At 41.5% G+C, this 23,644-nt stretch overlaps 1 protein-coding gene across 4 annotated transcripts in view; it reads left to right on the top strand.

Annotated features, from left to right (window-relative positions):
• The window catches only part of ap2a1 (adaptor related protein complex 2 subunit alpha 1), a 91,433-nt gene that overhangs the window by 20,639 nt on the left and 47,150 nt on the right, over window positions 1–23,644 (top strand). For all 4 annotated transcript variants that reach the window (XM_049560193.1, XM_049560194.1, XM_049560191.1 and 1 more), the window contains exons 3-9: window positions 7,851–8,044; window positions 8,215–8,344; window positions 8,487–8,588; window positions 9,153–9,412; window positions 20,390–20,558; window positions 20,846–20,983; window positions 22,369–22,551. In XM_049560193.1, coding sequence (XP_049416150.1) covers window positions 7,851–8,044; window positions 8,215–8,344; window positions 8,487–8,588; window positions 9,153–9,412; window positions 20,390–20,558; window positions 20,846–20,983; window positions 22,369–22,551 — 1,176 coding nt within the window. The remainder of the gene's footprint in view (window positions 1–7,850; window positions 8,045–8,214; window positions 8,345–8,486; window positions 8,589–9,152; window positions 9,413–20,389; window positions 20,559–20,845; window positions 20,984–22,368; window positions 22,552–23,644) is intronic.

Raw genomic sequence — 23,644 nt, 5'->3', positions numbered from 1 at the left:
TTGGCCTTTCAGTTCAGTCTGTTGTCTCAGTGGATGTCGAGGTACTTGTAGTCCTCGACTCTGATGATGTCCTCTCCCCTTATGCACGGGTTGATAAGCCGTCCTCTTCCTCCTGAAGTCAGTCACCATCTCCCTGGTCTTGGCCACGTTCAGCAACAGGTGATTTCTTCCAGCCCACTCCACAAAATCATCCACCAGTGCTCTGTACTCCTCCTCTCACCCATCACTTGTACACCCAACCACTGCAATTTCATCAGAGAGCTTCTGCAGGTGGCATGACCCCACTGAAAGTATGTGGTGTACAAAGTGAAAAGAAAAGGAGACAGAACAGTCCCCTGTGGAGCTCCTGTGCTACTTACCACCATGTCAGACAGGACACTGCCCAGTCAGACAAACTGTGGTCTGTGTGTTAGGTAGTCGGTAATCCAGGAAATTGTGGATCTGTCGACCATCATTGCATGCAGTTTCTCAATCAGTAGCAGTGGCTGGAAGCTCAGGCTCAGGTTGAGGAGCTGTTGCAGAACAGGAGACAGCTGGCTTGCACAGGTCCTCAGAACCCTTGGGCTGATGCCATCAGGGCCTGCAGCCTTACTAAAGTCTTTCCAGCTGTCTCCTAACCTGGCCTGTAGTCACAGTCATGTGGAGGAGGGTGCATGATGTTTCCTCCGTTGTGTGGGAGGGGGAAGGGTGCTGCAGAGGTGGTGTGTCTGTGTCCAGAGAGCTCACCGGGGGGGTTGATAAATCCCTCACGTTGTTCTGTTGGAGCTTGGCCTCCAGCTTCCTCCTGTAGGAGTCCTTGCTCTCTCTCTCTCAGCTTCCCTCTCAGATCACGCTGTGCCCTCCTCAGTTCTTCCCTATCCCAGGACCTGAAGACTTTGTTCTTATTGTTCAGGTGGCTGGTGATCCATGGCTTGTTGTTGGGAAAGCAGCGCACAGTCTGGGTTGGCAGGGCAGGGTGGTGTTTTCACAGAATTTGATGTACTCTGTGCAGTCAGTCATGTTGTTGATGTCCTCCCCATGTGGCTCACAGAGAGGGCTGTGGCACTGTATGTGTCCTTAGCATTTGCATACAGGATACAGGAGGTCCAGTGTGCTATTGTCTCTAGTGGGGCAGTCAGCATACTGATAAAATGTTGGAAGGGTTTTGTCCAGGGTGGCATGATTGAAATCCCCAGTAATAACCACAAAAGCATTTGGGTGCTGAGTTTGGAGCCTTGAGACTGTTGAGTGAATGACATCACTCGCTGCTGCTGTATCAGTTGAAGGAGGAATGTGAACGGCAGTAACAATGGTGGACATGAACTCCCTCGGCAGATAGTATGGACACATTCCCATAGCTAGCAGTTCAATGCTACAGAAACATTCTTTCATGTGAAAATGTCCTGGGTTATACCACCTCCCACTCACATATAGTGCAGTCCCCCCTCCCTTCTTCTTACCGCTCCGTGAAACATCTCTGTCCGCCTGTACAGTCCTGAAGCCAGGTACCGCCACGCTGTGGTCCGGGATATGCGAGTGCAGCCACGTCTCCGTAAAACACAAAATGCTGCACTTACGATATGTCCTTTGGGTCTTAATCAGTGTGGCAAGTTCATCCATCTTATCTCCCAAAGACCTCACATTCCCCAAGATGATCGCTGGGACGGCAGGTCTATATTTCCTCCTTTTCTCTCTTAGTTTGGCTCAAGCTCTGCAAACCCAGTGGCAGCAACTCCCCCAGGATATCAGGCCTCGCCCCCGGCAACAGCACAGGTTTACACAGCGTGATCAGCTGTTCTCGCGTGTAAACAATGCTTTCACTTCTCTCAGCATGGCTCTCTATTACAAAGAGTAGCAAAAGTAACAGAAGAGCTGAGAGAAAAGTTACAAAACTATGCAAAGCCATTGGCCCTTAGTTACTGCTCCTTGTATATGACAGGAAACACACGAACAAGACAAAAAGTTGACAAAAAAAGACAAAAGTTAAATCATATGGCAGGAGCTGCTGCAACAGGCTGCCACCTAGCACCGCGCCATCTTGAGGGGGGGTACTTGGTCTGCAACAGTGTTTGAGTGGGTGGAACGTGTCAGGTGGTATCCACATGAATGCCAGAACCAAAGGTTTCCCAGGAGAACAATGCATTGAAACAAAATAATCAAAGTTATTCACTTCACCTGTCAGTGGTTTTAATGTTTTGGCTGATCGGTGTATATTTAATTTCTGCAGATATATTATACTAAAAATCTAACCATGTATTCATTGTGAAATGTTGGTACTTGAAAGATTTTGGTTCAGCTGGTACTCAAGGTATTGACCTTATGAGGCCCTAAAGCTTATGGAGAGTTAATTTATGTGATCATATTGAAATCCATTGTAGAACAACATATCAAACGCTTTACTCCTGCTCTGTTGGAACACACTGCACACATCAGTTTTGACAGAATAGAGATCAATGACCTGTGTGTCATCACCTACATACTGGCCTGAGTCGCCCTCAAAGTATTATCAGCTAGTAGACAAGTGTTATTTTAATACCTACAATACTTCAGAGCCCTACCTAACCTAGACTTACTTTCAGGTCCAAACCATTGGCTCTTGGTCAGATCCGACTTACTGGCCATGAGTTTTGGGTCTGTGCAAGTGCAAGCACTTCGTCCACCAGTTTCAGTATCCATAAATCAAGCGAGGGTCCTAAGGACAAAGGGATGTCGTATGCTGTAAAGCCCTTTGAGGCAAACTGTGATTTGCGATATTGGGCTTTATAAATAAAATTGATTGATTGAGTCTCTGGTTTACACAACGACCAACTGTGCTGAGGTACTCAATGCAACAATAGATTCTTGGCTTGAGACCCGTAAGCTGTTAAATGCAATAAGTAAATGACTGAGAATTGAAGATATAGTCCACAAAAATGTGGACAGTGACATGAGTTTTGACTGCAACACGTTTGAAAGATTTGAAATAAAACAATGAGCTTTAAGTATGCCGCAGGGGATTTTTATCTATACCGTTTTGGATGTATGGATTCAGCAGGACAGTGGGCCTCTTGCATACAAACATATTTGCTCCTAAGTGGTATATACAAGTGATTTAAGAGAGTTTTGTAACATTCACCAGTTTTCTCTTAAATAGCATTTTCTCTAATTTTTTAACTGATTTTTCTTGTGGGCCACACTTCACATACGAAGAATGTACAGATAATTTACATTTCTCCTCAGCAGAAAAACACTTGTTTGACTTACAGTGCCTTAATTGGATTGACTTTTGAGATTAATATGATACCCAAATGAATTCCTTGGAATGCCATTTGAAATGTGTATACATAGTTAAATGCTCAAAATGTGAAAGCAGAACAAAATACCACAGTCACTGTGACTCAACCCTGATTTTGTGGGATGGACCGTTTTTTTCAGGAACAGGAAATGCTAAGTAAGCAGAATAATGTCGAGTTGAGATCCTTGTTAGCATAGTTGACTGCTGTACCACCAAAGACAACAGAACTCAGATGAATTCTTTCAGTGCCTGTGTCTTGGAATGTGGACACATTCACATTGTATAGGAGTTAATATGTAATTGAGATTTGGGATCGCAACCATAAACTAAATATTCTGATGACAATGAGAGATCCTTAAACGTTTGATCCCAGGGTTGTTTAACACACACAATAACAATGTGTGACTCAAGATTAGCCTTTACCTGTTTCATTTGAAGACATGCATTTCATAAGAAAGTAAGCAGAGCTGCACTGGCAGATGCCAAGGTCCAGTAGAATCTGTCGCTTTACCTACTCTACAGAGCTCAATAATAAAGAACCACTGTCTGTGTCTGTTGGTGATCTCCATTATAATTTATGTGCAACTGCAAAAAGTGATTTAAATTGAGCAATGCAACAGCTAAGGCAGTACAGAAGAAGACTGCTTGCTACTGAACATGGTTGCAAACAACACAGGCTAAACAAATTTAGGAAAAATCAGATCAGCATACATTTAATGAAGAAGGAAGGGCATTTTTCATGTTTGTTAGACACAATACACACAATGAGTTTTGGTGACTAATAAGATGTCCCCAGTGACTCCTAGCACATTTGGTGCCCGAGGTGGTTGACGATGGCTGCATTCTGCGTTGCTGTAAATTAAAGCACTGTGAGTAAAAACACCTGTGTGACAGCTAAGGTAAAACAAAGTATTGGATCAGGCTCTATCTAGCTCAATGAAGCCAATCCCGGTCAGTTAAAAAAATGCCTTAATTGGCCCCAGTACTGATGCTTGAGATCAGATCGGGACACCCCTGACTAATAGTAAATGTAAACAGAACTTTTGTTTGTTTACAAGAAAACTCCACAGCACCAATGTTTAAGTCAGTATAGTTAAATCAAAGCAATTGTGGGGTGTGGGTGGCTTAGTGGATAGAGCAGGCGCCCCATGTACAAGGCTGTTGCCGCAGCGGCCCGGGTTCGACTCCAGCCTGTGACCCTTTGCTGCATGTCACTCCTATGTCTCCCCCTTTCACGCTGAACTGTTCTATCAATTAAAGGCTAAAAATGCCCCCAAAAATATCATTTAAAAAAAATCAAAGCAATTGTGGCACCCACATGGCGACTGTGAATTGCAACATCTCTGGTTCATGTCCAGCTGGGGTCCCTTGTTGCATCTTTGTCGTATTTCCTATCATCTATTTAATGTCTGGCGGTGAAGGATGGGGGGGAAAAAACAATGCAGTCAAATCTAGTCCTGTAACAAATCCTCTCCAGGAATGTTCTAATTTTCATTTTTTGCTGAATCTGTTTTAAGAGTTGATTCAACTTAATGGTCATTGTGGAGGCTTCAGTATGTGCTGTTGTTTAACTGTATTGTGTTATACTCAAAGGTGTTTCTAATGTTTTGTCCATGCAATTAATTTATAGGGTACACTAAAATGACATTGTCAGTATAACAAAATGCAAGCCACTTTGTAGGAAACATGCATTAACTGAATTCTTGTTTGTTGAACAATTACATCGTTATGCCAAAACTGTGACTTCACAGACCTAATCTAAGCATCAGATGTTAATACCTCACGACTCTGCAATGTGGAATTAGTAATGTTTTGGCACCACCCACTGGTTAATGTGGGATTATTTTTACTCTCCACACACCCAAATAGCATAGGATCATGATGTGGGGACTGTAGTCATGGATTGATGTTGTATATTCTAGTTGCTAGCTCATTTTTACAGATATTTTAGATTTTGTCTCAGTCTTGAGATGAAAATGCGAATTAGTTGTAGTCACATTTTAGTCATTTTTGTTTAGTGTTTGACAGGTTTAAGGGGTGGTGTACAAGCACACACTTGCTGATCATCATTTGAAAAGTTCAACAATTCTCTATTTATGAGAGATGTACCAATACCACTTTTTCCTACATGATACTGATTCCGATCCCTGAACCTTAGGTATCTTCCGATACTGAGAACCGATCCGATACCAGCTCGTAAAATAAAAATGGATGGCATATGAATTGTTGTATGTCTTAACTCCTAAAACTCTATGTAAAATATTAATGAATAAATACATAATAGTAGAATGAATGCCATAAAACTTTTTTTTTTTTTTTGTTATCCAGTGTCGACACAGATCAAGAGAGAGGTTAAAGTGCAGCCACACAATTTGGTAAAAAAGACATTTTAAAGGCTACAGTAGAATGTAGGGCTGCACGATATTGGAAAAAAACTGACATTGCGATATTTTTTTTTTATTTATTTTTGCAATATATATGTTGCAATATTAAAAATTGTATATTAAAAATACAAGAATTTTCACCAGATGACTTAAAGTAAGAAAATTTAAAAAATAGTGGCGGGGCTTTTACTCACCACACCTGCAGAGGCTACTAGCTTCATTTGAAACAGACTACATTATAGACGGTCCGTTATTTATTTATCCTTCTGTATCTTTATATTTTTACATTTTATCCGCTCCTGTTGCCTTGATAAAGTTAATGCATGGCGCCATCATTTCAAACTCAGCACTTCCTGAACTTGTTTTAAATTAAAAGCCCCTTATAATCTTGGCTGAGAGAATCCCTCCATTTTCTAAATAGGTTTTTATTGTGAAACATTTGCAGGAACTTGTTGTGGAGAAATCAGTGACTTTTATGTTTACGTTCGGTACTTCACATGTAGTTCCTTCCCTCTGCTGGCACTTTTTAGGTGACTGCAACAGCATTTTGGCTGGCACATGAACAGACACAGTGACTCAAATAATAATAATAAAAATAGGACAAGAATTACCCGATGACATCAGACACGTCGTGAAAGACAACCGGGGATAATTGGTGTGTACCATCTTGTAGTGTGTCACGTCTGTCAGCAAAGTCACGGCACGGTTTTATGACTCCACAATCATGTAATGTGACATAGTGACTTTCAGAGCCGGCAGAAATGTTGTGTAGTCTGTACCAGGCATAAATCCTCCTTTACCGTTTCTCTCTCTTGCATGTCGCTCATTTTCAGTGTGTGACTGCAGCGTATGCATGAAAGGGGGAGGGGCTGCTGTTGTCAGAGAGGGAGAGGGAGAGAGAGAGAGGGGCGAGTGCAACGGAGCAATGAGCGGAGCATCAGAGCTGCTTTTCTGAAGCAAAACAAAAGTATGCATGTTCTAAAAAAAGAGAAAATATCGCATGTCCTGCGACGTGACATTCGCACATGCACACATCACGATGGCGATGTTCAAACAATAGCGTGTGTATGCGTAATGACGTGAGGCATTACGTGGTATCAGATTGGTCATAGGCTGTACTCGCTGATGCCCGATGCCGCATTTTAGGCAGTATCGGAGGCATTTCCGATACTAGTATCGTTATCGGTACAACTCCACTATTTATGCTCTCAAAAACTTTGACACCACAAACAACTAATCTGAGATGACCAGGATTAGAACATAGGTTTATTGCAAACTCTGACTTAAAGATCTCACTGTTAAGAAGCAGAGAAATAACTGAATTCTATCTTAATCTGCAAGATATTAGTATAGAGGTTTAGACTTGTGTCCTCTCACAGAGTTGGTGATTAAAACTAAACTTCTCTGTCAGAGAAAACTGATATTAGTTCAGACTGTTTACTTCCAGCACAGCTACACTCACAGATAACTGAGGCTCCTAACTGCCTGCCAAACAGCATCAAACCATAAACCCTCTCTAATCTGGTCTGAGTGGAGTCCTGCGGGGATCAGCTGTGAAGTCCAATGGTCGGTGGCTGCTCTCCGGAGCTAACTGCTAACAGCCACCGCTGCAACTAACAAACTCCACAAATCCATTCAACAGCTCCACCAGCAGGCACAGATGGCTAATTATTTACTGCTGAATTACAGCTCACAACTCGCACCAACAGCTGATGCTACTCTGCCGAGTGTTTTTGCTGGCTAGCGAAACATCCTTGTGCCTACTGTTTACTGGAGTTTACCAGCGTGTCACTCATGTTGCATTTGAAGGTAATTACAAGCACAGCTGTTTTCGGTCTTTAATGCCCATAGTCCACCACTAACTTTTTCGTCATGTCTTGTCAACGAAAATGAAACATAGATTTAGTCGTAATTTTATTCATCAAAATCTATTTTTAGCCATCTTGTTTTTGTCATGCAAAAAAGGGGGTGAAGAATTTTCATCATAGATTTCATCAACAAAACTACCAATGCAGTCTACCCATTAATATCAATTAAGGTAAACCTTATATTGGAAACACCTCTCAGTATAAGGCAATGCAGTTCAACGGCAGCAAAACTGAAGCTAGAAGAATATCATGGCACACACACTGAACACTATTTATGTTTCCTTCTATGCTGTTTTAATGCCTTTACTGTTTGGTGTCATTGCTCTCTCATCTCTGTTATTCCAGGGCTACCTATTCATCTCAGTACTGGTGAACAGCAACAGTGAGCTTATACGTCTGATTAACAATGCCATCAAGAATGACCTGTCCAGCCGCAACCCCACCTTCATGTGCCTGGCGCTGCACTGTATCGCGAATGTGGGAAGCCGCGAGATGGCTGAAGCCTTTGCTAGTGAGATCCCTCGGATCCTGGTTGCTGGGTGAGTGTGACTTCTTCTTTGGAAGGTGGGGAGGTAAAATGAATGATTGTCATCCTCAGTTGTCTTTGTTTTTGTTTCTCATGTTTTGCTGTGAGTGGTTATCCGTCATGTCACCTCACATAGCTGTGACATGACTGAGCTGCTGATAATGTAAGTGTGTTGCACCATAGTGATACCATGGACAGTGTGAAACAGTCAGCTGCTCTGTGTCTGCTGCGGCTCTATAAGACCTCTCCTGATTTGGTGCTGATGGGTGAGTGGACATCCCGCGTGGTACACCTGCTTAACGACCAACACATGGTGAGCACATTCCGATTCTGAAATTGATATTGAATTTATGAAACCAGTTGCATCACTGGTATCCACTGAGCTGTGATATATCAGTGGGGTTATTACTTTCTCTCTTGTGCGTGCATGTGTTTGGGTCTGGTCTGGGGTTTAGGGTGTGGTTACAGCAGCCATCTCTCTCATCACCTGTCTGAGTCAGAAGAATCCAGATGAGTTCAAGACCTGTGTTTCCCTGGCCGTTTCCCGACTTAGTAGGGTGAGTGTGTGTGTGTGTGTGTGTGTGTGTGTGTGTGTCTCATGAACAATCAGGCGCAAAAAGAACTTTAAATAGTTATTGATCAGACTTATTATTGTTTTTTCATTTTTTGTGTGTGTCCTCTGTGTGATGTGTGACCAAATTCTGAAGTAATCACTCTGGGCTTCTAAATCGTTTTCATAGTCTCACAATACAGATTTTCTGAGATGTTTGCAGCATGCATCCCTGTCAATTTAAAATGTTTCAAAAAAGGTGTAACCTTTAAAAATAATGAATGAACAACACTTTGGATTTATATGTTGTTTATCTTGATACCCAGAGATGCTTTACAAAGAACAACAAACTAAAGGGAAAAAAACAATGCAAAGATGAAATAAGAAGGAAAACAATGCAGGGAGGGAGAAGAGGAGCACAGTTTTTTAGGAGTTGTAAGCAGTTTTGAAGAGGTGTGTTTGGAGGGATTTCAGTGAGCTTCACTTTGCTGAAACCATTATGCAGTGTCTTGCGTGGTTATGGTTTTGACTGACCATACTATGTCCTAAAAAAATTCTGTTGGTGCTCCAGATTGTGTCGTCGGCCTCCACTGACTTACAGGATTACACCTACTATTTTGTCCCTGCACCGTGGCTCTCCTGCAAGCTGCTGCGCCTGTTGCAGTGCTATCCTCCACCAGAAGATGGTGCCGTCAAGGGCCGTTTGGTAGAGTGTCTGGAAACCATCCTTAATAAGGCCCAGGAGCCACCGAAGTCCAAGAAGGTGCAGCATTCCAATGCCAAGAATGCTATCTTGTTTGAGGCTATCTCACTGATAATCCACTACGACAGGTGAGTACTCTGAGCAGGTGACTCACAGTGAAAAGTTATAGTATTTCATCCAGTAACTTAGCAGTGTAACACCTTCACTGTATCCTCTGGAACCTGAGATGACTGAAGATTACAGAAGATTAAAATAATTTAAAAAGACCTTGAATATTATGATGAGCTACTTGTGTGTGACTAATGTCAGAGGAAATAAGAATTCAAAAACCTCTTTTCTGAGTGATGTTCTTTGAAGACAAAAATCCATTAATTTGTCAAATATACAGTGTGAAATGTGCCATGTGGGCTAGCAAACTAACTAATGGGGACATGCACTTTTAGCCGACAGCATGGGCTGTGTGCAAACCTAAGATTTAAAGTGAACAACTCATTTATCAAAAAAAAAAAAAAAAATGTTTTGCTGTGAAGAACTAATGGAAATTGATTAATTAAATCTCCCCAGTTAACATGTTCAGTCAAGCTACATGGTAACAGTTAGCTAGCAAAAACCAAACAATAACCTTTGGGCCTGAAAAAATGAAGCCAGTGCAGAAGTGCCACAAGCTGGAGTTCCTCAAATGGCCACTTCAGGCCAAAGACCCCCATGTTAAAATGCCCAAACACAGCTTGGTGCAAAAAACAGTTTTGGTCTCTTTATCTAATTTTAACATTCATGACAACTGTCCGAGGGGTGAATTTTTTATATAAGTCACCCATTTGAATGTTACTAAGGCGTAAAGTTATGCATATTTGAGGCCAGGGCTGCTTGAATGACAGGCCACCTGCAAGGTGTCGCCACATTCTATGAGTCAGATCAGTGTTTCCCCTAGGATGGAGTTGTAGCAGCGGAGGTGAAGCATGTCTACATAAAAAAATTTTCACACGCACAAAACTTTTTTGTACGCTTGCAAAGCACAGTCTGCTGGGATGTTTCTATGTATCTACTGGCACCAGAAGGGCTCTTTAGGACTAAGTGCATGCAGTACATTTGTGCACAGTAATGAGCAGGTGAAATGTCTGTCTAGCTTACATATGAGGTGTCTCAAGATTTAGGAAAATACAGTTTTATTGAACATAATAAAAGTATAATCTTTAAAACAATTGACATTTAATGAACAAAAATATATTAACAACCAACCCATATTCAGTAAAATCACATAACATACAGAATGCAGGGGGCATATGATATGGCCTGTTTATCTACGTGACAACGCCTGAACGCAACACAGGCTCCGCTCCAACTGAGTGTGCATACTGTGCTGTGCTGCTGTGCAAGCGGCGTTTGTCTGTGCTTAACAGCAGTCTTTTGATGGTCATTTACACATTGTCCATAACAATAACTATATCAGGTAATAAACTGCGTCGGGCTCGGGTCGGGTTCGGTCAGGAAAATGCAGATATGCGCGCGTGTCTGTGTGCGCATCGGGGCAGAACTCCGCCGTGCACAATGCAGAGAGCAAGCGCGTGACCATGTAGAGACAGAAATGACATGCCGTCGTGTAAATGAGATAAATAACATAAGACTTTTTAGTTTGTTTGGTAAAAGGACAAGGTATAGACCTGTTCTATAGGAAAGGTGACCTTAAAGCTATAGCTGGCAATGTTGCTAACAAGATTTGAAAGCGGCACCTCCTCTAAGCTCCACCCCCTCCTCCCCCTCCCTTCAGTGCTCTGTCCAAAGCCACTGCTCCACAAACTTGAACACGCATCCTGCAGTAGAAGTCAGCAGGGTAAAGGAGAGCCGAGTAAAATAACATATCCCCCTGAAGCAAACAAATAATTACCTGTCCAACAGAAAGACAGCAACCTCTGCATCACTTTTCAGGCCCTTCAGCTCCCTCAGTTGTCTCCACCGTTCAAAAGCTGCACCGATGTTGATGTCTGGTTTGTCCTCTCACTTTATCCAAAGCCTTTTTCGTCGCAGCCTTTTCTGCCTCCGACTTTCTTTTCTCAGCCTGTTTAGTGGGGTTACAAGTAACGCTGGAAGTGGTTGCATTTTCTCTGCCATTGTTCAGCAAACTCCTGCTAACTCTGTATTTCTGCTGAGGAGTGTGCTGAATATTTCCAGCATCGGTGACACGTGATGAGTGCACGCAGGGAGGAGGGAGGGAGGGACAGAGAGGGGCTCGGGCAGGACGAGACATGAAGGCATCTGATTGGTTCTTTCCATTCACACTGAATGGCAGAGATTGGTCAGAGTTTGTACAGGCCTGCAGCTGCCACAGAGGTCAGATTTTTTTCGTTCCTTTTTCTGAACACATAATGTATTGACTACTCCTAGGATGGAAGGACCATTTCACCCAGTATAACAAGAAGTGTTTCTGAACAGGATTACCAACTATAGTTTTAAATGTCTTCTGTTGTGATCTGATGCTGTACAGAAAATAAGACCAAAAAAAAATAATAAATAAATAACAGGAGCAGCGGTCATATTTCATGCATATAGGGGAAACACTGCAGATCCATCCCTCCCTCCTCCACAGCTCCAACCTCTTGTCCAAACATGGTCACTACTCCAAAAAAAAAGATGGTGAAGGCTGAAATAACAAACTCAAGGATTCTAAACAGGAGTCCTTAAACCAATCAGTGACATCACTATGGCTACATCAATACACTTTATGTCAAACACTTGCAGAACGTGTGTATAAGTTATGAACTGTGTACTTTGCTGCTTATTACAGTGCATGGTTACAGTTAAGTTAAATGGGTGTACTTTTAACCAACACATTCCACAAGACCTAGTGTTGCTGTTTTATGTTTTATGACCCCACACCACCACCAAACTGTAAAACTAGGCAGTGCTGATCAAATTCAGTCCTAGATTCTGCTACTGTATTGCGTATTTCTTGCCTGAAATATTTCAGAAACACAATTTAGTGTACTGTTTAGCTTTACTATGAGAGTTTGTAAACAGAAGGTGGGCCCCATACCAGGGGTGTCACAATACATGTATTCATATTGAACTGTTCGGTACAAGGCTTTGCATTCAGTATACAAAAAGAATTGAACGATACATTGTACTATTCTATTGTATTTGGAAAATAAGATATACAGCTTAAGCTGTGTTTACTATAATGTTCTCAGTGCCACTGCGCTCAACAAGGCAGCCCACAGGACAGAGCAACATGCCTGCCTCTCCCACCCCCAAACAAGAACATTCTACTCCAGTGAGACACACTGGGAGGCAGCTACGCTAAAATAGCTTACTGCAAGATGGTTAGTAACACCAGACCAGAAATAGAAGATCCTCCAATAACCTACAGATCTGGTGTTTGGAGCCATTTCAGTTTCACTGTGAATACTGAGGGTGATGAGAGAGAGGTGGATAAAAACACACAGAGCCAAAGAACCTTCCGACTCTTTTAGCTGTACCCTCAGAAACACAGTAACATGTTTATATAGTTGTATTGCCGCTGCACAGCCACAGACTCTCTGTAGCGGCAAACCCAGCAGCACACACAGTCACAGGACACACACCCGCTGAACCAGGGAATGACAGCCACTGTTGGGCTATGGCCTCTTGTTCAGCAGCTAATGTGAGCAAAAAGCACTCAACCACAACAGTGAACAGTAGCTGCTGGTGGCCGGGTAGCTGACTCGGGCTGAAAGGCCGAAAGGTACACAAGTGACAGATGTTTAGGTAAATATCCTTACGGAATTATAATTTTATGGGTTATTGTTTTGATTGAGCTCCGGCTAAAAATTCATCCACGCAAGTGGTGTGATTAAAAAAATAATATGATATCCACACAAAACCGCAAACCCTGCTACCAAGTGATGTAATACACACGCCAAAGCAGTAGGTGGCGATGTAACTTCTAACAGTAAGGCCATTTTAACCAATCAGAAGTCGAAATTTTAGGAAGTAGTTAAAAATAAGAAACAACTGATCCACAAACCATTGCTCTGACCTAATTCAACAGCAGAGGCGTAATAAAATACTGCGGTTATCCTATCTACACGCAGCAGCTGACGGCCAGTCTTCCGTAAACTTCACCCTGGACCGGATCCAGAGCCTCCGTTGGCAGGCCCATCGCTGCTTTCGTGGTAGTGTAGTTGGGGTAGCTAGCAACAGGAGCAGCCTCCTTCATTGGTCATTGGGTTGAGCAGCTGGATATGCCATCCAAAGAGAGCAGATAGCATGCTCACAAATAAAGTTAGTGTGACATGTAGGGTATTTATGTGTATCTGCCCAATACTCAATTGTGACATTATTTTATGCATATGATATTGATTTTGTATCTTTACAAATACCATACAGAATACCCCCCCATTCAATTTAAAGCATAACTGATTTGAGTAAAGGCATGAGAGCAAATCTGGGTATATAAATGGTTGGTTCTTCAGTTGGCAGTTACACCTAGAGTAAAGCTACTGAAGATGAGCAAAATCACCGTTTGTTTTCATTTATTCTTTCAGGTGGGTAAATGTCACCTAAGCACCTTCCGATTTTTGTAGTGTACCCTCAATAGATAATTTGTTTATATAGTTTGTATTGTGCAACCGTCACTAATGCTAGCATAGTTCCTCAGGGATTTCAGCTATTATTACTTTAATTTTGACCATCTAACCTGTGACAAAACATTAGCTAAGGTTTTAAGGACTGTAACTGTTGGTACCTGTTGTTGATTTTGTGTAAATATGTTGAATTATAATTTTATGGGTTATTGTTTGACGATTGAGCTAAGCTAACTAACGCTAACGTCAGCTGTCACTTGTTACCATAGCAATGGTAAAAATTCACATACGGGCTAAGTGCAGAGTGCAGAATCAAGCTTCATTGTAAATATAGTTAAGAAACATTGTATTTAACATAGGATGTGGGATTTTAGTAGTTAGTAAACTTTAAGAAAATAACTATTTACCATTGCTCTGACGTCAAACAATGGAGACGGGTAATAAAATACTGCGGTTATCCTATCTACACGCAGCTGCTGGCACCGGAGTCTTCCGTAAACTTCACCCTGGACTCCGGTTTCAAAGAAACGCAGTTTTGGGGGCCCAAAAGTGTGGTTGCGTGTGGCCCAACAGCCAAATCGCATAGAATAATACACGGTTTCAGAAGTACACGGGTCCGTGTGGACTAGGCCTTAGCTTGTGTTTATATGACTGTGGCATTTAACCTCACTCACTCTTCGAGGACGCCGATGTCCTCACTCCCCTCCTCCTCTGTTAAATGGTATCTCCCAGGTGCATTACATCATCAAACCTTGTGATATGTGGTATTGCCGGATTCAGGAAGCTCTCGACTTTTCAAAAATAACGTCATTTTTCTTTTATTTCTTATGTATTTTGCACAAGACCAGCCTAAACACACACAGTCCAAAATCGCGATGAGTGGTGACTAGGGTTGGGTACCGAAAGTCGGTGCTTATATGGAACCAGTACCTATACAACCAATGCCTACTGGACCGAAACAAAACGCACATTACGATGCCTCCTTTCAGTGCCTTTTTTTAATGCTATGTCTCCCTCTATTGGATGTTACACGTAACAGAATCATTCATTCATTCATTCATTCATTCATTTGTTGAGTGTACATTATGATTTAAAGGCACGCTAAGCACCGTTGTCACCTGTTTATATTCAACAATGTTATCAAACACAACAGAGCTAGTCCCCCCCCCCGGTACAGCCTGGACCCAAATGTTTTTGTTGCCATTTGCGGAGCCTGGGCTGCCTACAGAGACCAGACTTTAATAATAGAGTTAATATTATTGTATTGTTAATTTGTTAAGTGTTTTTTTATTATATTTTAAAACTTGTTAATAGAGTTCATATACCTATTTATTTCTAGGTATTTCTAATTTGCCTCAGCAATAAATAAATAAAAACATTATTTTTATTATTATTAACTCATTGTTGATACACATTGGGCGAAAGAATTGGGACTGATACTATGTGGCATAATGCCTGCTCGATGATGCACTGGAACCATCCTTAACATAACCCCTTCTCTGCCTATAAACATACAAATTTTACGTAACGTACGCAGGGTCCGACATTAACGGTTGCCCGAATGCCTGAGGCAAGTAAAAATAGCCGGCAGGCCAGCAGACCCTGCTCAGACATGCCCGATCGGGCAAGCAGCACCGACTCGGACACACACACATACCGGACAGCCTCTCAGTCTTTACCCGCTAATGTTAGCTCATGTAGAACACAGGTACCACACAGAAACTTTTACAAAGGGTCATAATGTGCTTCTAGTGACTGTCAAATCGCCAGCGAAAGATGTTTTAAATGCGGACACGGAGAGCAGAGCGATAGATAAGAACAGCATGCTGCCTGCTCTCATGGGACAAAGATCCTCTGAGAAGAAAGACGGTTCACTCTGCTTTGTCACCAGGAACAAACTGGGAGGCAGAGATCCTCTCTGAGGAAGAGGGTTCACTTTGCTGCAGGTTTCAACAAAATGTTTTTTTGTTTTTTTGTTTTAATAAATTGAACACACATTAAAGAACATACAAGATCCTGTAGAGAATTGTAGAGAATTAATACATATAATACAATACAATAAACATTGTCAAATTAAATGAAGGAAGAGGATTTTTTTTAAAGGCAAATTAAATATTGGGGATTTATGTAAAAATATACATAGAGACATATAAATAATTATATAATTAAAGATATGTGAGCTATGTTAGGTGAATACTCCTGTCAGTGATCCTGACCACTGGCAGTGGCAAAAGAACTGGAGTTGGAGTATACAGTAGGATGGGTCAAATGCAGAGGTCAAATTTCGTTTCAATGTATGTAATGTGCTGAGAAAGGACAATAAAGAATCTTCTTCTAATAATAATTTCTTAATAACTAGGAGATAACAACAGAATAAAGAGATTTCAAAGACTGAAAAAATAAGGGACATGAATCAAAACAACAAGAAACGAGATATATCCCCAGTCATGCACACCCAGTTTTAATAAACTCAGTACTGTTTTTCAGCACACATATTGTTTTCTCTTCATTCAATGTAGTTAGCACATATTGTTATTGCACCATTGGTTTTGGCCTTGGTGCCCCACATTTTGGCCGTGATGCCCCAATAAATTTGTATTTATCAAAGGCCAAAGTGGCCTTGCCCTAAAAATGACTTAATTCCAGGCCTGTAATCGTGTATTTCCTCTCCTGTTTCTGTCCTTGGAGGAGCCAGTTGCAGTGTGCTGCTTTTTTATGTGCTGCTGCCTCCATTGGCTGAGCGTCTCTGCTGACGTAAAATATAAGTCATGAGCGAAAATATGCACCACACAGCCAGAAAAAGAACCTGTTACGCAGGGCAAGTAAGAATTTAGATGGGGCAAGTAGATTTGAGAAGTACTTGCCCGGCAGGGCAAGTAGGAAAAAACCTTAACGTCGGACCCTGGTGCGTAACATTGAAAGTTGCGTAAAATTTTTATTTTTATAGGCAGGGAAGGGGTTATGTTAAGGATGGTTCCAGTGCATCATTGAGCAGGCTTTTCACCCCACTTAAAAAATCCTGGACACAAATGATAAAAAAAATTGTTTAAAGGTCTAACTCCACAGTTTAGTACTACACAGTTCAAAGTCTTTTCTGCTTTGTACAAAAAAGTAAAAGCAAGCAAAAAATTATGTCAGCTTTCATACATATAAAATTTTTAAAATCAAGGACATTTCTCTGGCAATTATACTTTTAGCTGTATCACTCCTGGGGGTTTTCGGACCGATTTGTATTGCGGAGTTTTGCACAGCAGCAACCGGATCTTTGCTCTCAAACCACAAAAAAATGTGATGGCACAACAGTCTCCTTCAGTACATTATTTTATGCTTTCTTTTGATTTTCACATTGGCTAGTCATCCTGTTTAATTTGTCTTCTGATTAAATCAGAACCAATTGAAACAAGTTGTAGGAAGCCTCTGCATGTAATTGGTTGCTGGCAGACACTCTGTGCTGCAATAAAAAGGTTAATCAGCAGTGCCGTGAACTGTAGAGCTGAGGCGCTGCTGGTTCTGCCGGCCTGAATAGAATATAATGTCTATAGCCTTACTGTTGTGTACAGCCTTATAGACTGAGCTGAGTAGTGATGCGCGGGTCGACCCGTAACCCGCGGGACCCGCAAATGGACCTGCGGGTTGGGCAGCAGTGATCGTCTGTTAAATCGGTCTGTAAGTGATATTTTGACATTATTGGCTATTGCTGTCATGGCATCCGAAGGTACTGATGCGTTGAGCAGGTGACAGTCCGCGGTCGTTTTCAAAACACACTTGTGTCACGCACTCCAAAAGAAACTTGTTGAAACTTTAAACAATAATTTATTGTACAAAACGGGGGAAACAAACGTTGACAAAAACGGTTCCATAATTCATATTAAATTCAAAAGATAACGAAAAAACAGCTACAAGTTTGAGGGAATAGTGATAAAGTGGTAAAACTTGGCATTGATCCACAGCCTCAGACGGATGCGCTCAAGCGTGCCGTGCGCACAAACTCAGTTGGTAGGCTATACTATATTTTCACATTTTTAACGATGCAATTTAAAAGTTTTGATTTTTATTGATAACCTACATTTACCAACAACAAAAAGACTACATTTAGCACCAGAAAAATATGTTAAAAAAAATAAATAAATAAAAAAACGAATATTGAATACCAAATTTTCATAACGAATACCTACCCATAGAAACGAATATTCGAATATTTGGATACAGCCCTACCAGCCACCATATTGTTATCAGACGAGCAGCTCACTTTACGTAACTCACCAGTGGGAATTTTTATCTGTGTTGTGAGGCACAGTGCATTCTGGTAGTTGTAGGAGTTCTAGCTCTTGAGCAGAAGTAAATGCCACAACTTCTTTTTCTCTGTTTTCTCTGGACGTCTAGCACCAATTTCAAAAGTATTTGCGTCTTTCTACTGCGCAGACAGCTAGGGTTGGGTTTTTCTGATATCGGTGCAGAACCGATACTTTTAAAACAGTACCGGTAGACTCACAAGTCAGTCTTTAGACACTTTGCTTAACTAAAGACTGATGTCTTTCTCCCTGATTTTGTGTTTAAATGGGCAGATACAATTTCAGAGTTTAAAAAAACTCCCTACGTTGCAGAACCAATAGTAAATCCGCAGAGTGGTCCTTCGGTGGCTTGCCGAAGTCTTGTGCTCGTAAACATAGTCCGGCTGCGTTAAAAGTTTTAAACAAAGTCGTTGTAAGTCCTTCATTTCCACAATCTTGTGGACTGAGCACACGTTTGATAAAGCGGAGTTAAATCTCTCGGCATCCATTTTCAAGCTCTCTGTGTGTTTGTTTCCTTGCGGACGAGAAAAGGGGGAGCGCACATTTCCGGGAGGGTGTGTCCTTTTAAAAAATGCAAGAGCTGTTGCTTTGCGTTGCTTTGTTTCTAAAGTGTGTTAAACACACTTAAAAAAAGAATGTGCCCAGACTATCAGAAGGCGGAGATCTCTGATTGTCTGGTGGCGAGACTACGGTACCGGTGGTTAAACAGTGCTTGAACCGATACCTCAAAATATGAGTTTTTTATGGAGGTTCAAAAGTGGCACAAATGGGCCACCTTTCAGAAGTGTGTGAGTATTTTGTATAACAGTTTGAAATTATAATAAAAACAGTGTTTTTATTTATTTATTGCTGAGGCAAATTAGAAATACCTAGAAATACATAGGTTTATGAACTCTTATTAACAAGTTTTAAAATATAATGGGACGTCGGTGGCTTAGTGGATAGAGCAGGCGCCCCGGATACAAGGCTGTTGCCGCAGCGGCCCGGGTTCAACTCCAGCCTGTGGCCCTTTGCTGCATGTCATTCCCTCTCTCTCTCTCTCTCTCTCTCTCTCTCTCTCTCTCTCTCCCTTTCATACTTAGCTTTCCTATTGATTAAAGGCTAAAATGCCCCAAAAAAATTACCTAAAAAAAAAAAAAAAAAAAAAATTAAAATATAATATAAAACACTTAACAAATTAACATTACAATAATATTAACTCTATTATTAAGTTTGGTCTCTGTAGGCAGCCCAGGCTCCGCAAATGGCAACAAAAACATTTGGGTCCAGGCTGTACCAATCAGCAAGGGCGAGACCAGCGAGAGCAAGCACACACACATGAGCGTGGTGCCCATGTCTCATGGTCTCGCGCAAGCGCGCACACGTGAACGCGATGCCCAGAGAGGCAGTTAGAGCTACAGGCTACAATGAGGCTAAAAACAGAGTTCAAATGATGTTTTCCAAACAACTTTTTATGTTGGGGCTCCAGGACACTTGGATCACTACGGACAAGCAGTATGGAGAAATTTTGTGGTTTCACTTATGTTGTTTTGGACGTTTGAATCTGGGGTGCCGTAAGCCTCCATTAGGTGGAGTTTTGTTGCTAAGTTACCTCCTCCCCCCTTGGATCTCTGCAAGTGTTGTGAGGACTCTAAAACTTCACCTGTTCCTCCATTGGCATGAGGGTGAGTAGATAATAGGTGAATTTTCACGTTGGGTGCACTATCCCTTGAACAGGTGTGTAAATCCAGGGTAACTAGCAGCTATTGCTCGTTCATGACAGAGTCACGGAGGACGAGGGGGGAGGGGCGAGCTAGCTCTGTTGTGTTTGATAACATTGTTGAATGTAAACAGAAGTGACAACGGTGCTTAGCATGCCTTTAAATAATAATATACACTCAACAAATGAACGAACGAATGAATGATTCTGTTACGTGTAACGTCCAATAGAGGGAGACATAGCATTTAAAAAAAAAAAAAGAAGCACTGATAGGAGGCACCGTAATGTGCATTTTGTTTCGGTCCAGTAGGTATCGGTTGTATAGGTACCGGTTCCATATAAGCACCGACTTTCGGTACCCAACCCTACAGACAGCCCAGTTTTATAAAATAACATCTTTTCAACCATGAAATATTCTTAAGTGATTAGTGTGAAATCAAACTTAAGCTAGTCTTGCTTAGTCCTAACTGTGGCCTGCTGTATGCTTTGTTACAATCTGATGACACTTTGAGAGTTTAAAAGGCTACCAGTGAAGTGTTGGTTTCTGTTCTACAGTGAGCCAAACCTGCTGGTACGGGCCTGTAATCAGCTGGGCCAGTTCCTGCAGCACAGAGAGACTAACCTGCGCTACCTGGCTCTGGAGAGCATGTGTACTCTGGCCAGCTCTGAGTTTTCCCATGAAGCCGTCAAGACACACATCGAGACCGTCATCAACGCCCTCAAGGTGCTCCTTCACACTGTACACTAAAGACAGTCACTTAGCAGTGTGGTGGACCCTTGCCAGTGAAAACAGTCCTACTAGCCTCCATTAACAAGTCACCCCATGTACATTCATTTCACTTCACATCCACACACCATAGCTCTAAAAAAAGGATACAGTAGAACTGAGGTATACTGCTCAGTAGCACAGGACAAATCACACATAGTTAACAGTTGTCTGTAGGTCTATCTCTACCTATGTCACATTGTTTCGTCCATTTTGTCACCGTATGTCTCTCTGTGTCTCTACAGACGGAGAGGGATGTAAGTGTTCGACAGAGGGCAGCTGATCTGCTGTATGCCATGTGTGATCGGAGCAACGCCAAGCAGATTGTAGCCGAGATGCTCAGCTACCTTGAGACGGCAGACTACTCCATCAGAGAGGAGATGGTGGGTGTAAGAGTGCGTGACAAGAAAGATTTTGTGGATACTATGTTCTTTTCTCTCACTGTGTGACTGGCTTTATTCCTCTCCAGATGTCAAGTAAGAATTGACCTATGGCTAAGCCACACCCCCTTCCGCTCACTCGGACAAAATATCAACATTCAGTGACCGGCGCTATGGCAGGTGCAGGAGGCAATCGATGATTTTTGGAGATACAACGATCAGATGTCATTGAGAAGTAACCAAAAGGGCCTAAACTACGCATTGGAGGGATATTTAAATCATTTTATTGTTGAGAAGGTCGATGAAGACCTTAAATTACAAGCCAAAATTTACAGGTCCCAGTGTAAGCGTGATCTCATTGCTGTCACAATCAAAGACAACAAGATAGAGGATCAGCATTGTTCATGCACTGCACTGGCTCAGAATATGAGAAAAGGATAACGGCCATTTTACCATCTTTACCAAGAGTGTCTCTCCGTTAATTAATTGGTGCTACAGTATTTACATTGAATCATTCAGCATAATGTATGCCAACCTTTGTTATCTCTGTGATTACAGATAAGTTAATGAAGCTAAGCTCCAGAAGTTAACGTTAGTTTAACTAGAGCCCTTTGGACAACAGCTAACAATGATGTACGATCACCAAAGTACAAAAACTAGAACAAATTAGGCTAATGAACTCCCAGCAAACAAGGTGACATGATGAACAACGCAGCTAGGCTCTAACGTTGGGCTAACTTTAGCTAACGTTAGCTAGTGATGTTAAAGATAACTTTATATTTCTTTCCAGCAAAGTGACAATATGTTGCCTCAAACACGATGTTGACTTACCTTAGAAAAGATGTAGACATCCTTGTTAATCTTATTCACGTTGAGTTGATGTTGTGGTCTACCGCACAATTTTATCCAAAGGACACACTTTTCTCAGTTGAGATGTGGTTTAGGAAAGGGTAAAAAATACACCCTGTCGCCCAGCCTCTCAGGATATCTTGTGTCGGAGTTGTATGTACCCCATGCACACCGTTTTTAAACTTCAAATCTCAGAAAAAGCTCATTAAACCGAACTAAACTGACTTTCTGTAATGCATTTCAATGGACGTCCAGGCAGAGAAAGTCCAAGTGTATGGGAATGGCTATACGCACTGTGATTGTCTCATTGCGTTTGAGGGCAGGGCTTAGCCATAGATCAATTGGTGTAGGTGGTTTTTCTGCACTAGCTGCATATTGCATTCATCACCATCAAAAATAGGTCCAGCACTGACAAACCAGTTTACCTAACTTTAAGTCTAATAATGAGCGGTTTTCAAAATAAATAACATGTGATTGATTTGGCACAAAATGACAGACTGACTGATTGAGCTGTGGTTTGTTGTGCCTCCCTCATTCAGGTGCTGAAAGTGGCCATACTTGCAGAGAAGTATGCTGTGGATTATTCCTGGTACGTGGACACCATTCTTAACCTCATCCGCATTGCTGGAGACTATGTCAGCGAAGAGGTGTGGTATCGCGTCATTCAGATAGTCATCAACCGAGATGATGTGCAGGGCTACGCCGCCAAGACAGTCTTTGAGGTACCACTACAAAAATCGTACAGTTTAGCTTTTGACAGCATTAACAGATTAAGATGCTGTTCTTAAACTGAGAGGGACACACATTGATTGAGGCTGTTTATCAAAACACCTTTTTAGTACCGACTACAATGTCTAAGTATCAAAATTGTCGACAGGGTTCCCAGGGATCCTTAATCTAATCAATTGGTAACATCTATTTCTTTTTTAAAATAATTTAGGAAATGCCTCTTGCATTAATTTAAAATTGTCTCTGTCCCAAGTATTTAATGTCAGTTCTTGTTTTTTAGTTATTGTAAAATTGATCTTAAATTTCATGCTGTATGTGTGTGTGTGTGTGTGTGTGTGTGTGTGTGTGTGTGTGTGTGTGTGTATATAACCTGCCTTACACTGTAGAAACCCTGGACAGGGAATGTCTTCGATTAAGTTGTTCCTTATTTAAATCCAAATTTTATTTAGACAAGTTCTTTTATAGCTGATTGGTTCAATGTTTGAGAACTTGTGATGTTTTTTTTTGTTTAATAAAAAAGGCTTTGCAGAGAACACCTTTAATATTTTACACAATGCGTTGTGGAAAAAAGGATTGTTTGGCTTTGGGCATTTTTATCATGAGCATCAAGCAATTCAATCAGATTCATTTGCCCCATGAAATTATATGAGGTACAATTCCAGTTAGGGCTGGATGATATAGACAAAATCCAACATTATTTTTCACAAAATTAATGTCCTCTTAGACTTAGGAATACACTGATTAGAATTCGGTGGTCAAAGGTTAAGGTCAACATAATTTAACTCAAGACTCAAGAATAACTCAAGAATTCATATGCTAATTATGACAACATTTCACAAAAATGTCTAAGGGGATAAAATAGTGAAGTGATGACATTTTATATCCAAAAGCTCAAAGGTCAGCATAACTGTGACATCATAATGTGCTGCAAAAAAAACTTTTTCTGGCCATTCTTCAACACCATAACTCAGGAACAGATGGGGAGACATTTGGTCAGATACTGAATTGGTGACACTCATCTTGGGTGTCCACCTTAAAACTGTGCTGATTGTATAGATCTTCTGTGTGTGAAGCTTCCATGTTTTC

The sequence above is a fragment of the Epinephelus fuscoguttatus genome, linkage group LG19 (genome assembly GCF_011397635.1).
Source record: "Epinephelus fuscoguttatus linkage group LG19, E.fuscoguttatus.final_Chr_v1".
Taxonomy (NCBI): Eukaryota; Metazoa; Chordata; class Actinopteri; order Perciformes; family Serranidae; genus Epinephelus; species Epinephelus fuscoguttatus.
This window is presented reverse-complemented; position numbering and strand designations above follow the sequence as displayed.